The sequence below is a fragment of the Toxotes jaculatrix genome, chromosome 1, assembly GCF_017976425.1.
Source record: "Toxotes jaculatrix isolate fToxJac2 chromosome 1, fToxJac2.pri, whole genome shotgun sequence".
Taxonomy (NCBI): domain Eukaryota; kingdom Metazoa; phylum Chordata; class Actinopteri; family Toxotidae; genus Toxotes; species Toxotes jaculatrix.
Window position 1 is genome coordinate 5,813,589 of NC_054394.1, and position 15,049 is coordinate 5,828,637.

Sequence of the window (15,049 nt, forward strand, 5' to 3'; positions counted from 1 at the left end):
GATAGAAACAGTACAACTGGGATTTTGTGCCATATTATTATGGGGAGACAGTTCTGATGTGGTCACTCTGTTTAGTTTCACTCACTTTTTATTTGGGAACTGAACTCTGACGTGCATATGCGTTACCATGGTTACCAAATCATTTTAAAAATATAAGCTATACATCGCTTACACAGATCAGGAAATTACGATTTAATGGTTGTTCAGCTATGGATTCATGCTACATCACAGATCCGCTGGCATTCACACCAAGTTCCTTTGGTTTGTGCCTGGTTGTTAAATCAGCACCACAGTTTGACTGACAGCTTGAATACCAGCTGAGACAAACCGACCCAGGTGGGCAAATGAACCAGAGGTCATCTGAACCGCTCCGAACAGGTTAGGTGTGAAAAGCAGCCTGACTAAGGTGCTGGGCCACCGTGGGCCACAAGCTTGAAAGCTCTTTGTCACAGATTCAATAAGTCTATAGAGCTGCACTGGAGGGATGAATGACATTCTTCAACATAGCATATGATCTGCACCACTTTGACCCCTAGAGCTCTGAAACATGGTCATCTGTTATGTTTCTCCACTAATCTATTGAGGTTCTTCATTTAATTAAACCTCTCCCTACGTCAGCTATGAGTGACTGACTGATTGACTGACTGACTGGTCGATCTGACTGAGTAACTGACTGAGTTTTTCACTGACTATGCAACTGTGGCTGTTTTCAGTCAACTGACCACAGACAAATAAAAAGCCAACATGTGGCAGCTGGAGAGGATTTTCCAGAACAAACACTTGAATTGACATGAACATCATCACTTTTTGGATTATTCTCTGAATCTTACTCAACCAGAAATCCTATTACAGATCGCACACTATGTGTGTGTGTACTGCCACAAGTGTCACACACATACACAAACCTTCTTAAGTCATTTGGTTACAAGTCACATGTAGAAAGGACAGTGAAGCGAATCAGAGTCTTATTAATTCTAGTAATTCAATCTCATTTTGCTAATGCTCGCCCAAAAAAGATGAACACAGACACACAAAAATATTTTCTCACCAGTCACCAATTTTGTACAAACACTGCAAATTATCAAGGTCAGCTTTTAAAAAGATCAAAGAAGCTGCAGATTTTAAAAGCCTCTATAAAATCCATCAGTATAAATGTGTGTGTGCATGTATTTTGGTCCTGACTATCTTTGTCCCTCAGTTTTTTCCAATAATCTTCACACTAATGAAAGATAACAGAGATTACATCCTAGTGCAATAACAAATGGCTGGTACAGCTGGCGCACACACACACACACACACACACACAGAGACACACACACACACACAGAGACACACACACACAAATTTGAGAGCTGCATTCACTACCACAGATACTAGCAGATACTACTGTCTGTAGACTTGAATGTGCTTCTCTAAACGGTTAATGTCTGCCCCATGTGATTATGCAGGTATGCATGGGTTCAAACTGTGTGTTTCAGCAGAGATAAGAAGCAATAGTTGCTATCAGATAGTGAGAAAGGGATGAGAGAGAGACAAATGAAAGACAGCAGAGAGCATAAAGAGAGACAGAAGCAGAGGAGGAGGCATATTTAGAGGTGTTGGGGGGGGGGTAAAAAGATAGAAGGGGAGAGCTGAGGCAGCCACCCAGTGAGGCCTATGCTTTTTGGCCCGTTGAGGCTGTAAACAGGCAGGGATCCCTGGTGTTTTGTGCTTGAGCAGCTCGACTGATTGGTAAAACTGTCTATCACACAGGCTGCTGCTCTCTGTCAATGGTAAACAGACAGGGAGCACAGACATCTGCCCTGCTGTGAATTCTTTCTTAAGCACCAACAACAACTTCACTCGATGTCTTCTGCAGGGGAGACCTGGTCTACCTGTGACTCTTTTTTCTCCAGGCAGAGCTCACACTGTGTCAGACCCTGGCATTTCATCACTCTGTATTTTGCCGTATCACTCAAAGGAGGTAAAATTTTACTTATTACTTCTTTTTTAATGTTATTATTCTGTTACAGCTCTAAAACTGGCAAATGCATCCTTTTAAACATTACAAAAATCAGCAGTTTATTTCAATATTCATCTTCTGATGGTAATATTTACTGCACTGGGTAATAAATAACCACTTGGCACAGTTTCCTCTTATATAACTAGATTCTTTCGACTTGCAGTATTTGCTGATGTAGTAGCAAATATATTACTGTTGGTAGATGGAAGGCAAATAGCTGCAGTAGTGATCATTAGTTTACTTTCAGAAACTTAATTGGCATCAGTGTCTTCCACAGTAAATCTGTCTGCCTGCTGGTACAACTGAGGGCAGGATGGAGCCTGAAGGAGCCGAGGCATTAAACGCTGTTTGCTAATTCTTAGCCTTAGACTCTTTGCATCGTCTTAGCTGCAGGATTAAAGAAAGCTAATTTCAAAGTATGCTGGGTGGTTCAGAGTTGGTGAACCACAGTTGCCCTTTGTGACACATGGAGCAAGCACTTCCACCGTCAGTGCCTTTTTTTTCGTTTATTGTTGTTGTTGTTGTTGTTGTTGGATTGTTTTCACCACCAACCTTTCAGCTCCACCTTTCTCAAGTTTCTGACAATTCTGAAGATAAAAAAACAGCCAAAAGCAATCTAATTTTGTAAAGGGGATATCGTTTCAAACATTTTTCACAGCCACATAGCAGCTGTGAGAGCCATGAGCAGCAATCTGTCAAGTCCTTCTAAAGAACATTAAAAACCAGGTCACTGCCAGCCACAAGGCCTTCAAATCACAGCTGAACTATACTTCATGTCTATAGCTATTTGAAAAACAAATACCTTTTTAAAGCAATGTTTTTTGCAGTATTGTTTTTTTTTGTTTTTTGTTCTTCAATAAAAAGATTACTTGGTGGAAACATTTCAAAAATGTTTAGTATTTCAAAAGACAGATATGTTTTCTTCATTTCTACACATATACAATAAGTTAAACCTACATTGTTGATTTTTGGCCACTTGGAAGCAGCACAACAAGCTGTAAACACAAAATATCACAGCTGATATGGTGAGCATGCTAGCAAAGGGACTGCCTGTTTACACAGTAGCAGACGTAGCAGACATCAAGCTACATAGGTCTTCTTTTGCAGTTGTGTTTCTGGCCTCCTGTTAAATGTCCCAAAGTCCAAAATTCACTCTCCTTTTAGTTCAGTTTTGGTCTCCACCAAATCCTGATGTAAACAACACGGCTCCTTAGCTCTCAAACTGTCTGTTGCTGCTCAAAATGAGGCTCATATGACCAACGTGAGTGTCAGGTGTGAATGACCCACCAGTCAGTAAAACCAATGAGACCTCTTGGATTAGAGGTGAAACATCCTCTAGACCGAACAGAAACTCTGCTTGTAAATCTCCGTTGCTTCCTCCATCTGCCTCTCTGAGCTCATTCATTCTAGGAGGTTAGTTCAGCAGCTAATGCAATGATTTGTTTAGTATCAAGAGTCCGCTCTCTGACTCACTCATCGTCTGATTCTGAAGTGAATGTACTGTCATTTCGCCAGGATCACAGGGGATTCAGGAAAGGACAATGAATGCACGGCCATTCACATACGCATGAGAGCGCGCGCACACACACACTGACAGTGTCTCGCACACACAAACACACTAAGATTCGGGGTGAAATACCTGCAGGATTAACACACTTGAAATAGGAGAGGCTAAGTCACAGGCAGATCTCTTAGCATTATCATGAAAGGATAATACCTTTCCATGCTTATGCATTTCAAAAAAACTTTTCAAATGTCACACTCAGTCACTTTCAAATAGAACGTTTTTAGATTTTATGCACTGCCAACCATTGGCACTTTTACTCAGCTTGAACAACTTATTGCCTGAAATAAACTCCAGGTCCATTTTTAAACACTATTATTCTTTAAATCTGAAGAAACCTTGGTATCTCAGTGTCTATCTTAGAAACAGCTGTGACCACTGTGAATTCAAATGGTGGCCTGTTTAAACAAAACTGCTGCTGTTTTGATGTCTGCGCAGTGTTTTATTTGTTTTTAAGTGTCTGTGACCCGCAAAGCAGTTGTATTAAAATCACCTGTCTGCAAAGTTGGTGATGTAGAACTGGTTTTGTTCAAACAGGTTATTCTCTGCGATGGTAAAAGGGACTGTTTCATTTCATCTCTAGTGGAGTTTGCTGAGTCATATGTTTTTTTTTTGTATTTTTCATGTCTGATATGATAAAATGCTAAAAATGTGTGAGGACAAAAATTCTCTCTCAGCAATTCAGGTCATGTCTGGGTGGCCTGTTGTCTTTAAAAGCTGTGAAACTTCACAAGAGCAATGGAGGAAAAAAATCAGCGAAGTAAAGCACAGATAAACAGAAAGACGTAAGAAAAAAAAAATCATATCCTCCAGGTGTCCCATCAGCACCCACCTTCATTTCAGCAGGTTTGTAGTAGCTGCGGTTCTCGTCTTCGTTGGTGGTGCGGTAGCCATCACGGAGGTAACGCTTGAAGCCGTATTTGCCCCGCAGCTTGCGAACTATCTTGTCCAGAGTCTGACTGTACAGAGCATCGTCGTCCACTGCAAAGGCAGGGTAGCTGATGGTTGGAAGCAAAGCTGCATCTGTGTTCTGCAGGGAGAAAAGATTCCCTTTAACCACATAAGAAGCTCACTGAAATGAAGTTCTGCTCCACAATGTTTGTTTTGTTTTGTTTTTACAGCATATGAGACACGACAAGACACACAGTTTAGATTTTAAATAACCATATCTAATGTTAAATTATCACCTTTTTATATCATATAAAATAATTAAAGAACTAGTCTTAACCAATGTTAACAGATCCAGACACTGTCTTGTAGCTGAATAGTGAAAGCTTCTGGTTATGAACAGCACACTACAGCTGCCATATTGAAAAACAAGGACCGTCCGTTTAAATTTCAATTGAAGCGATCATTAGGAATGAATGTTTTTATTAGGCTTGACAAACCATTATGACTGGGCATCTAATACTCTCATTTCATTTTTGTTTGGTTTACTCTATTAAGCAATGGAAATGAAAGCTATTAAGCCCCGGCTTCACTGCAAACAGCTAGGAATATTTGAGGTTTATTAATAGACAGCCGAGCTTCCACAAATAAAAGGCTTTCCTTCTACGTTGTGTGTGGTGCTGAAGTCCCTGATAACAGCACTGACATGACTTTTAACATGGACAACCGGTTTGTCAAACAAGTAAAGGATTAGATTTCAGTACAAGATGGGTGGTTCACTGTTTGATGCCACTGTTGTGTTTTTTACTAGAAGCTTTTTTAATCTACACAGATCTCTCTAGTTCACAGAGGAGCCAAACATTGCTCTGTCTACTCCAGTCCCCTCTTATTCTTCCACTTCTTGTTACAGCTCCAATCTGCATGTTAACATCCTCAGCAGCTGTGGCTGTAATGGGATATCAGCTTGCAGAAAACATTTGGTGCAGGTACTGAATGTATCTAGAATTGAATACTGTATTCCAGTCTTTTGCCGTAGCATAAGAAGATGCAGATACTGTATTGATAATTTGGTTATCTTCACATCATCCCGCAGTATGTTGGTCTCTCCGCTCCTTACTGCACTCATTCCCCTCCAGCTCTTTAACGTCAGTCTCTACGTCTGTAATGCCACTCTGGTCGTCTAATTAGAGTCATTTCCCCACACGCTGATGGCAGCTATTCTGCCTGAAACATTCAGCACACACACAGAGAGAGAGAGAGAGAAATGTGATCATTTAAGTGTCTGCAAGCGGCGGAGTGGAGAGAAGGGAGCGATTTTGCTCTTGCTTTTCCTCTCTTCATTCCACTTCTTTTTTTTTCACTCCTGCCATTTTCAGCCTTACCTCCCTCCAGCTCTGCAGCCACCTCTCACTTTCCCCACCTCTTGTCAATGCTTAACCATCAATAGCGCAGGTATGGGCAGTGTAATGACTGCACCATGAGGGAAACGCATTGTTGAAGCACAGATTTTCGCACTGATATATTGGCACAAGTGTGTGGTTTGTCTGATGTGTGCAATTAACCATTTCAGAATTTGGCGTATGTGTGGCAGGCTTCGATTTCAGTCTTTGAGTGGTAGAGATTATGCTCACAGCTGCTCCTCAGAGTCAAAAAAAGGAAGCAGGTTGCAACGACTTGTGCAGAGGAGAAGAGCTTTTCAGCTCTGAGCCAAACTGTCCACACTATTTTAATATCATTTCTTGAATGAATTATTACATGTAATAGTGTTTTTTTTTATAACATTTTTATAACAAGACTAGATGTAAAATGAAAATTACAAATAAAAGGATTTCCAAAAAGATTTTTACATATAAAACAAGATAAAGAATCCATGGGCCATGTTAGCAGCTCTGTGAGGTTGTACAGCGAGGCACAGCAATGCTTTGAGCTACATGTTAAGAATAGATGCTGAGATATTTCAGTCTTGACCAAAGTGATGGACCGATTGACACTCATATAAAATAAATGCACTTTTTGTTTAGGCTAGTCAGCTGATCTCCTGGTTATTACACGTGTGGCTATTAATCACATTTTCTATAGGTTTTTAGTCACTAATAGTCTCATTTTGGTGTGTGCACAGATGGATACAGATAGATGGCTGGACTCACGTGGGAGCGAGACTCTCTGGGCAGCAGAGAGCAGAGGGTTTGCCTGTTCCTGTTGTGGGCGTCCAGGTCCACAAATATCACCGACCACGAACAGCCCTGCAGAGCAAAACACACATACACACACAGTCATCATCCAACACACAGCTGAACTATTCACCTTTCACAGGTACAGCAACAACATTTTTGGTTGTGTATGTGCACATCCACAAAAGTGCACAAAGATGCCCAACAATTTCTCCTACACCTATCTGGGAAAAAAAAAAAAAAAAACAGAAGTAAAATGGCTTAAATGACTTAAATGACCCGGTGTAAAGCCCCCACCTTCACAGCTCACACCTCTGCACATCAAAACACACTCTTTCACTGTAAAAGCAGGCTGATATTTTTGGGTTGCATATGTTTTTGAAGTACAGTGTGGGAGTGCTTGAACAAGAGTGAGTCGAGAGTCATCCTATCACTTGAAATGTCCCCGTGTGCAAAAACAAAGTGCTGGTACTACAATGCAGTCTGTCTGTTCAGTGCACTTAAACACCTCTGGTGGGGGGGGGTGGGCAGTTTATGATTTTACATAGTAAGGCAAGATAAAACCGCTTCTGGATCTGAAAAGCTGGTCCAGTCCACTTCATCCCTCCATCGGCAGTGCTTACATAAAACCAACTGAGTCACTCCTGCAACCTGCTAAGCAGTTTCTAATGTAAGTCAGATGCATTATGTATGAATATTGCCAGAGTCTATTTTTTTTCTCCAAAAACAGGTCCAGCCAGGGCTTTTAGTCAAATCAGCAAGCTTTCCTGTAGCAATCTGCATAGTGCAGTGGATTGCTGGCCACCAATGTAGGCAGCTGCGTGACATGTGAAATGAACCTCTCAGGGAAACCTTTTCTGGTGTTATAGCAGCACAGTGGAAGAAAACTCAGCAGGTAAGATGAGTGATTTTCCCTTGAATATGTGCGCTTTAGACTGTGGTTTCATTCAGTCAGCTAAAATTTTCTTTCTAAACAATCTTTCAAAACTGTCTTTTATGTTGGTTAACCCTTTGATGGTTTCACTTACAAAAAAAACCCCCAAACAAACATATTTTTGTTTGCATTTCCCACTTCGTCTGAGCACTAACAACAACAACAACAACAAAAAATCATTTTAGATTTTTTAATTATTATGAATCTCTGCCAAGTGGTGCACTTTGATTTGGTTCCACTGAGGGAAAATAAAAGGCATTTTAATGGAATATGGCACAAAGCTAATCAACATAAATAAACATAAATAATACAAATGGGCTTTTTGAGAAATCATACAGTATCATCTGTAGTAAAGTCTTCTGATTCTCCATTAGTTCTGTTCATCTTTACTTTGGAGGCAACAGTTCAACAGTTTTTTTTAATTTTTGTGGCAATTAATCCTTTTCTTTTGGTTTTCTTCAGTTTTTTTTTTGGACTTGTATTCAACCTGAAAACCCCCTCACCCTCCACCCCCAGGAATGTTCACAACTGCTGTTGTGATTAAATCAGTCTGACCGACTAAGCGTGTTTTTAAAACATTTGTCTTCACAGTTTTTTTATGTGCATTTACATCACTTTGCTCAGTGAGACTTCTGCAACTAAACTACATTAAAAAAAAAGACTCAGATTGCTTCTGGAAACTCCACCCTAAACAGGCCACAGTCCAAGAGTTATGCCTGGAAGGATGCCACCTGAAAAGTTTCTGAAAACTGCAGTGCACTCTGGGGACACACACTTCAATATAGTGTGAGAGATACTAAGAAAGACGTGAGATATTAAGACGCAAAATGTGCTACCAATTGGTAGAGTAAACCATGGAAGAGTCCAATTTAATTGTGGTGGAAGGATTAGAAAATATGACCTGCAGTCTTTGATGATTAAAAGCAAACAACCACCAATGTAAAACAAAAATCTGTGATATTTTCAAGTATGCATTTTTCTTCTCTTTACCTCCTTCTCTATGTAAGGATTTAGCCTTTGTCCGTCTATTATGAAAATGTGAATGAATAAAATGAGTCAAGGATCAGCCACCATAATGTGTGCCTGAAAGCCATATTATTATGGTATACTAATAAAGGTTCACAGTAGAGTGTAGAATACATAGCATCCTTTTCAAAGACCCGATAGTGATGGAATGTGCATCAATTTGGCACCGCTTTCTGTGCACTGACATACACGAATGAAATTCAAAGATTCATGTGAGTAAACTCTATTCTAGAGAGAAAAAAAAAACCTAGCTGGATTGAGTTAGGTGTGCGTGCGCTCCACTACATCCCCCGCTCTTGACTGGGTGTGAATTAGGTGACAATCCCCAGATAGAAAGTGGAACCTGTTAGGATTTGATTGTCCATCCGTGTGTACACAGCTCTGTGAATTTAATGACTGGCTTTAAAGTTGAAGGATCCTCCTCTCGGCGAGATCAATTTTATCCACCCAGTTCAATTTGTCACACCGCAAAGCTGCTATCTTTGCATCCGCTGTGTGGGTCAAGGGGATCATGGAAAAATCAAAACTTCACGAAACTGAAGGCTGCGTGTCCATTCATCTAGTACAAAGGCTAAATGTGACACACACCCACAAGAGTCTGCAGCCGGTGTAAAAATGCGATAGCAGAGTTCAGAGCGTACCGAATGTTCCAGTTAAAGGGGTTGGGACAGTTACATTTGGCGTTGGAAGGATGAGAGTCAGCTGGGAAATCAAGATTGATAGAGATCATTTATAAGCAACCGGCTTGTAGCACTTCCATTCCCACAGAGGGAACAAGAAACTGGATGAGACACACACACTCACACTTACAGAAGCCCCACACAGCATGGATCATAAAGCAGCCACCTATATAAAATAGATTCTTTCAACAAGCTGAGCTCGATGACAAAATCTATTTCCAGGCACAGTTGAACCCCTCATTTTGCAGTATGATCAGAGGAGAAACACAAACGACGACTTCAGTATAAACCCGTCCTTACAGCCCCCTATGATGATCAGAATGGCACTCAGATGCATTAGATGGCTGGAGAAGCCATCACTGGCTAACGCCCAAGAAGAGAGAAAAGAAAAAGAAAAGATAATAAGAGAGGAGGCTTGCTAAGTGGAAGGCTTCATTTTCCAATCCATTAGTAGGTGTAATGAATGTCCCTGTTTTTCCTCCTCTCCACAGAAGCAAGAAAAAAAAAGACACATGTCCACTAATGGACAGTGTAAAGCAGACTGCAAGATTCGGAGGGAATCAAGTGTGGCCATTGATCAAAGTCTGTAGGAGCACAAACAATATGCTGAGCCAAACCCAAACATGCTAAATGAATCTCCTGATGGTCAACCGTCTTCTTGAACACACAGTCTTGCATTGATGACAGCAGCACTAATTATGCTGATGATGTCTACTTGTTGAAATGGCAGTGTCTTTCCATAAATTCAGCTACTGAGGGCGCTGCACACATCTAGCACATCTCGCTGATGTATGGAGCTGTAATGGGCCTCTGCAGATTTGAATTAGAAACTAGGCCATCTATCTATAACGCAATCTTGAGTTATGTGACACAATTAAGACAAGAGACAAATACGTGTGTCTTGGGGCTCGTATGAGGAGTGGGTGAATTATTCAAATACCTGGTTTCCAAACAGGTTGAATCCATTGATGGCCTCCAGCGCAGCTTTAGCCAGGCCCACAGAGCTGCAGAGATAAGAGACGCCGAGAATTACACAACTCAACAGTGGGGCAGACGTAAAAGATTATCCTGCGTTTCATAAGAGTGACAACAAATGTGGTGCTGGGATGGAGGCAGTGTCTTTCAATTGTCAGATGCCAAAAAAAAAAAAGAAAAAGCACTCAGAATTTGAGATTCAATAAAGCTGAAGGCTCCTGAGATTGTGGTAAACTGTAGATAATGGATCGCTTAAAAAAAAAAAAAAAAAAGACCTTAGACTGAATTTCACACTGGCTGGCTACTATGATTGCAATGCAGACTAAATGTGAATCAATTTCACTGTCATTTTGTTTCCCTTTCTACCCTGCCAAGATTTCCCTCGGAAAGAAAAGAAGGGAGGGGAAAAAAAAATTGCAGGAAACTTGGCGATGACTGGCGGGAGATCTGCTGACATATCAAAATGCATTCAATACCATTAGTGAAGCCTGAATCAATGCTTAAAATGCAGAGGATGGCTGGCTAATGCAGCCTGGAAAAGAGCTCTGCTCAAAACTAGCTCAGTATAAGACACACACACACACACACACACACACACACAAATGGCCAGCAATGGTCAGTAAGCCTGTCAGCACCTCGCACAGAGATAGAGGAGATATGATGCTTGGAGGGGAAACAGGAGGTTAAAAAAAAAAAAAAAAAAGTGATACGAGGAAACAGGACCAAAACAGCATCATGATGCAACAGTTTCAGCGGACAGCTGGAGATAAAGATTCACATGATGAAAACGTTGCTGTAGACTATTTGTCCATGTGCTCCTACTGTACACTGCAAAACAATATTCAGCTAGTCTCACAGTAAATGTGTTTACATGCAGTGCTGATGCTCATATCCCCAGTCGAGGTCATATTGGGTTAACTGCTTTATAGTTCATATACTTGAGTTGGGCTCCTGTTGGCTTACTCCAAACAATGTCTTGTCCTTGGTGCACTGTGTAGGAAACCCTGTGTCCCCATGTGCTTATTTAACACGTCAAGGATATATGGATATATAACATGGATATATATTTATATTTTATAATAATGTATCAAATGAAAATGTGAAAATGTTGCAAATTTGTGAGTTTCAGCTCATTGTTTAGCTCTGTGTACCACAACTCACAGCACATGAAATGACATACAAGCGCAGCCCTGTTTCTATATTCTTAATAAAATTACATTTATCTCATGACAACTTGACATATTTCAAAATATCCTGATGCTTATGAGATTAGACATGCTACTTTAAATAAAACAGCTCCAGTTTAGCCATTCGACTGAGCGTGGTGATAAACATGAGGCAGAAGCAAATAAAATCAATCATTTGATTTGATATGGACAAATGAACACTTTGCCAAAATGAACTCATCCTTTCCTCTTCATTTCCTCCGAGCTCTTTTCTGCCCACTGGCACTCTGGGAGCAGAAATGGCTGCTCAATTCGATCATTTACACAGATTTTTGTTTACATGGAACCATTCTGAATCTGCGCCTGCCACAGTTCACTATTTGCATGTAGCACTTTAATTGGTATTACGCAACTACATGTATAAGCTACCTCACTAATTGTGGAAATCCAGAGCATGACCACGAGGGGAGAAAATACAAGAGGCACAAGACACAGTGCCTCCTCACTGCATTGACTGTGTTATCTCTTCTTGAGGATATCTTGGCAAGCTGCTGCCAATAGCCTTGGATTGTTGGAGAAAGAAAAAAAACATGCTTCCCAGAGATAAGCATTGGTAGAAATTGAGGATCTTTATCAAGACACTGAGGGAGGAGAGGGAGGCCACTTCGACCTTGGATGATAAATCAGTTAAGCACGTAAAAAAACACTCACTGCAATCTTAGCTCACTGGCAAGAGACAGTGGTGGTGTTTTAACATGTGGTCAAACATTTCTTGCATCACAGCGGCTCAGACTGTTGATCCATTACATTTTAACTCAATACAGGCTATTTTCTCACTGACAGAGGTTATGTAGTTCCCAAGTTGTAGTGATGTGACATTTCCGTCAGTAAATAAGCTTTAAAACTGACACACTGACCGCGCTGCTGCTTCTTTTTGTAAAGAGGCTGTTTTTACTTACTCCCAAGAAGAAAGATAAGAGGCACCATTACAATTTCATAAACTCACATTGATGAGATGAGGTGTGACTATATTAAAGTTGTTTTCTTTCTTCCAACAGCAGGACTAACATAACCAGAAAGAAGAGGTTTAAGGAACATGGGAAAAACACAAATAAGCCTGGACTTTAAAAACACACCATATACTGAACAAAAAAAAAAAAAACACACATTAATTCAATTACACTAAGTTTGTCACTTTAACTGATTCTTTCTGCTCACTGTTTTGGTTTTTGGTTTCATTTTTCTTGGTGCACTGTCAGCACCCTAAGCAGCATCATTGTCAGTCACTAGCTAATCACCTGTCAACTAGCTGGTGAACATAATGGAGCAGATATTTCCCTCAGGAGTTGGTGGAGACCAAACCAGAGCTAATATTGGACTAGTATTGGTGAATATTGGTCTCACATCTGTAAATACCACTTCAAATGAATGCTACTGTGTTTGCAAACACCTTCCCCGTATGAACTTTGTGAGGTAATAATATATCATAGCTGTGTTTACAGATTGTTGCACTGCCCCCAAGTGGTCAAAATATATAAATATATAAAATAAGGGTATGTCTGTGTTCTGGTCTTGTAAATGCTTGACTGTCTCAATTCAGTACAAGTATAATTTAAACAGACAAAAGATAAAAAGCTCTGCACAACCCTCTGTGGTGTCCTGAATGGCCCCTTAAAACAAGCCTGCCGGAAATGTCCAGAGACATGGCCAACAAGAAACGAAGGGATAAATACACCATCAATCATAAAAGCTTTTAGGCCAGAGGATGACAACACCATCACTGAATGCATCTCTGGCTCTTTCACATCTTCTGTAACTTCCTCTTTGTCCTTCTTTCTTCTATCGGCCTCTCCCTGCCTCCATTCCAAGTTGAATTGACTATTATAACATTACATAACTACCCATTTCACACATGCCGTGTAAGGTTACAGACACATTTAGCAGTTGACTTCTTTCTTGTTGCTTTTGGCACTAATTGTTTACTTCAGTTTATGTTTGAAGAAAGTTTCGACCCCCCACCCCCACCCCAAGTTATCACATACACCCACACACACTCTGCACTGGCATGGGCAACAGAATCCATGAAACGCTAACACACAACAGTGAAATTTACAGCATCATAGACATGACACAGTTTAATCTATAAAGCTTTGTGTGTATAAACACTGTGAATCCATCCAATTTTCTTTTCTACAGCACGTTTCCCGCAGCAGAACTCAGGAGAAAATAAAACTTATTTCAGTCAAACTTTCACTGTAGTGTCTTTTTGATACGAGTATTGTTTCTTATATATTGACACCAGTAAACATCAGTAAATGGTAAACAGCTGTCAACAGCAATATAGAGAACATATGTGAAGTGTTGTGGATGTTACAGATATGTTATCTCTATGACTAATGCATCCTGAAACTCAGCAAAATGTTCCTTCAGGGAGACTGGATATCGGCATCTGGCGGTTAATATCAGTATCATTTGAATTCTGATATGTAAATTTATTGCTGAACTACTGACTGACCTGGAATGCAGCTCAGTGCTGCCGTTGTTGTATTTGCTGCCTCGCTCCCACATGCCATAGTCAGGCACCCTGTAGGCTCTCTCCACACAGAACACCAGGTTCTGGATGAAGGAAACCTGCACACAGAAAACACACATCAAACACAGTAAGGCATGGCCACTGGGAGTGCATGCAAAACAGACACCTGCACACACACACACAGCATCTTGCAAATACACACACACACACACACATGCACTCATAGATCCATGGCTGCAGGTAGTAAACATGTTTCCATGCTGACACACACAATCACATAGTACATAATTTAAGCTGCAGCTACACACACACACACAGTCTCACACACACACATGCGTATAAAGTGAATGGATGGCCTTTGATATTGATCTGGGTTGATGTGTGTAACTCTCCCTCTCATTAGAAAGGTTAGTAAAGTGGACAAGAAAGCTGATTCCTCATCAGTGCTCAAGGTCAAACTCATTCTGCAGCCACAGACAAGGTGTAATTGAGTAGTAAGCCGTGGCAGTTTGTGAAGCTATAGCTTCATTGCCTTTTTGTCAACTGCCCACGATGAGAGGCTGAATGGACGCACAGCACAACATCCATTTATAGCAACATTTTAATCATCAGTGCATCGCCCTTTCATTACTGACTCTAAGAACTCATCAGCAGTGTCCTTGATTTCATCACCACAAAAAATAGGAAAACATTGGCCTCATCATTTTTAAGTTGTAATTAACAGCGTTAGGAAGTTTCTCAGATCTATCATCTATCCCACACCAGCTGTGCCGAAAAACACTGCATCTGAGAGAGACGTGTCAAAATCAATAGTCACATCTAGAAAAAAACTAAAAGGGAGAGACATGAAATGTGTGATGACTTAAAGGCCTTGAATCATTAAAAAGACTGGAGAGTAGCAGTGCATGTGTGTGTGTTCTTGACTGATGGGAGATTTAATCTGAAATGACAAAGCTGGGGAGAGAAAGAGAGAGAGATGAGAGAGTGAAAGAGAAAGACAGAGAGGAGCAGATAGAACCTGTGTAAGGACTTAAATAGGCCAGTCTGTGAAGGAGGGCAGGGAAAGAGGGAACAAAGGTGTTTGCTCGGTCTCTTATTTGGGGTTTTATG

The 15,049-nt window shown here is 40.7% G+C and overlaps 1 protein-coding gene across 3 annotated transcripts in view; it reads right to left on the bottom strand.

Annotated features, from left to right (window-relative positions):
* phkb (phosphorylase kinase, beta) overlaps positions 1-15,049 on the bottom strand; it is a 96,145-nt gene that overhangs the window by 58,394 nt on the left and 22,702 nt on the right. For all 3 annotated transcript variants that reach the window (XM_041063938.1, XM_041063768.1, XM_041063848.1), the window contains 4 exons: positions 13,922-14,037; positions 10,206-10,269; positions 6,602-6,697; positions 4,399-4,596 (listed from right to left, as the gene is read on the bottom strand). In XM_041063938.1, coding sequence (XP_040919872.1) covers positions 4,399-4,596; positions 6,602-6,697; positions 10,206-10,269; positions 13,922-14,037 — 474 coding nt within the window. The remainder of the gene's footprint in view (positions 1-4,398; positions 4,597-6,601; positions 6,698-10,205; positions 10,270-13,921; positions 14,038-15,049) is intronic.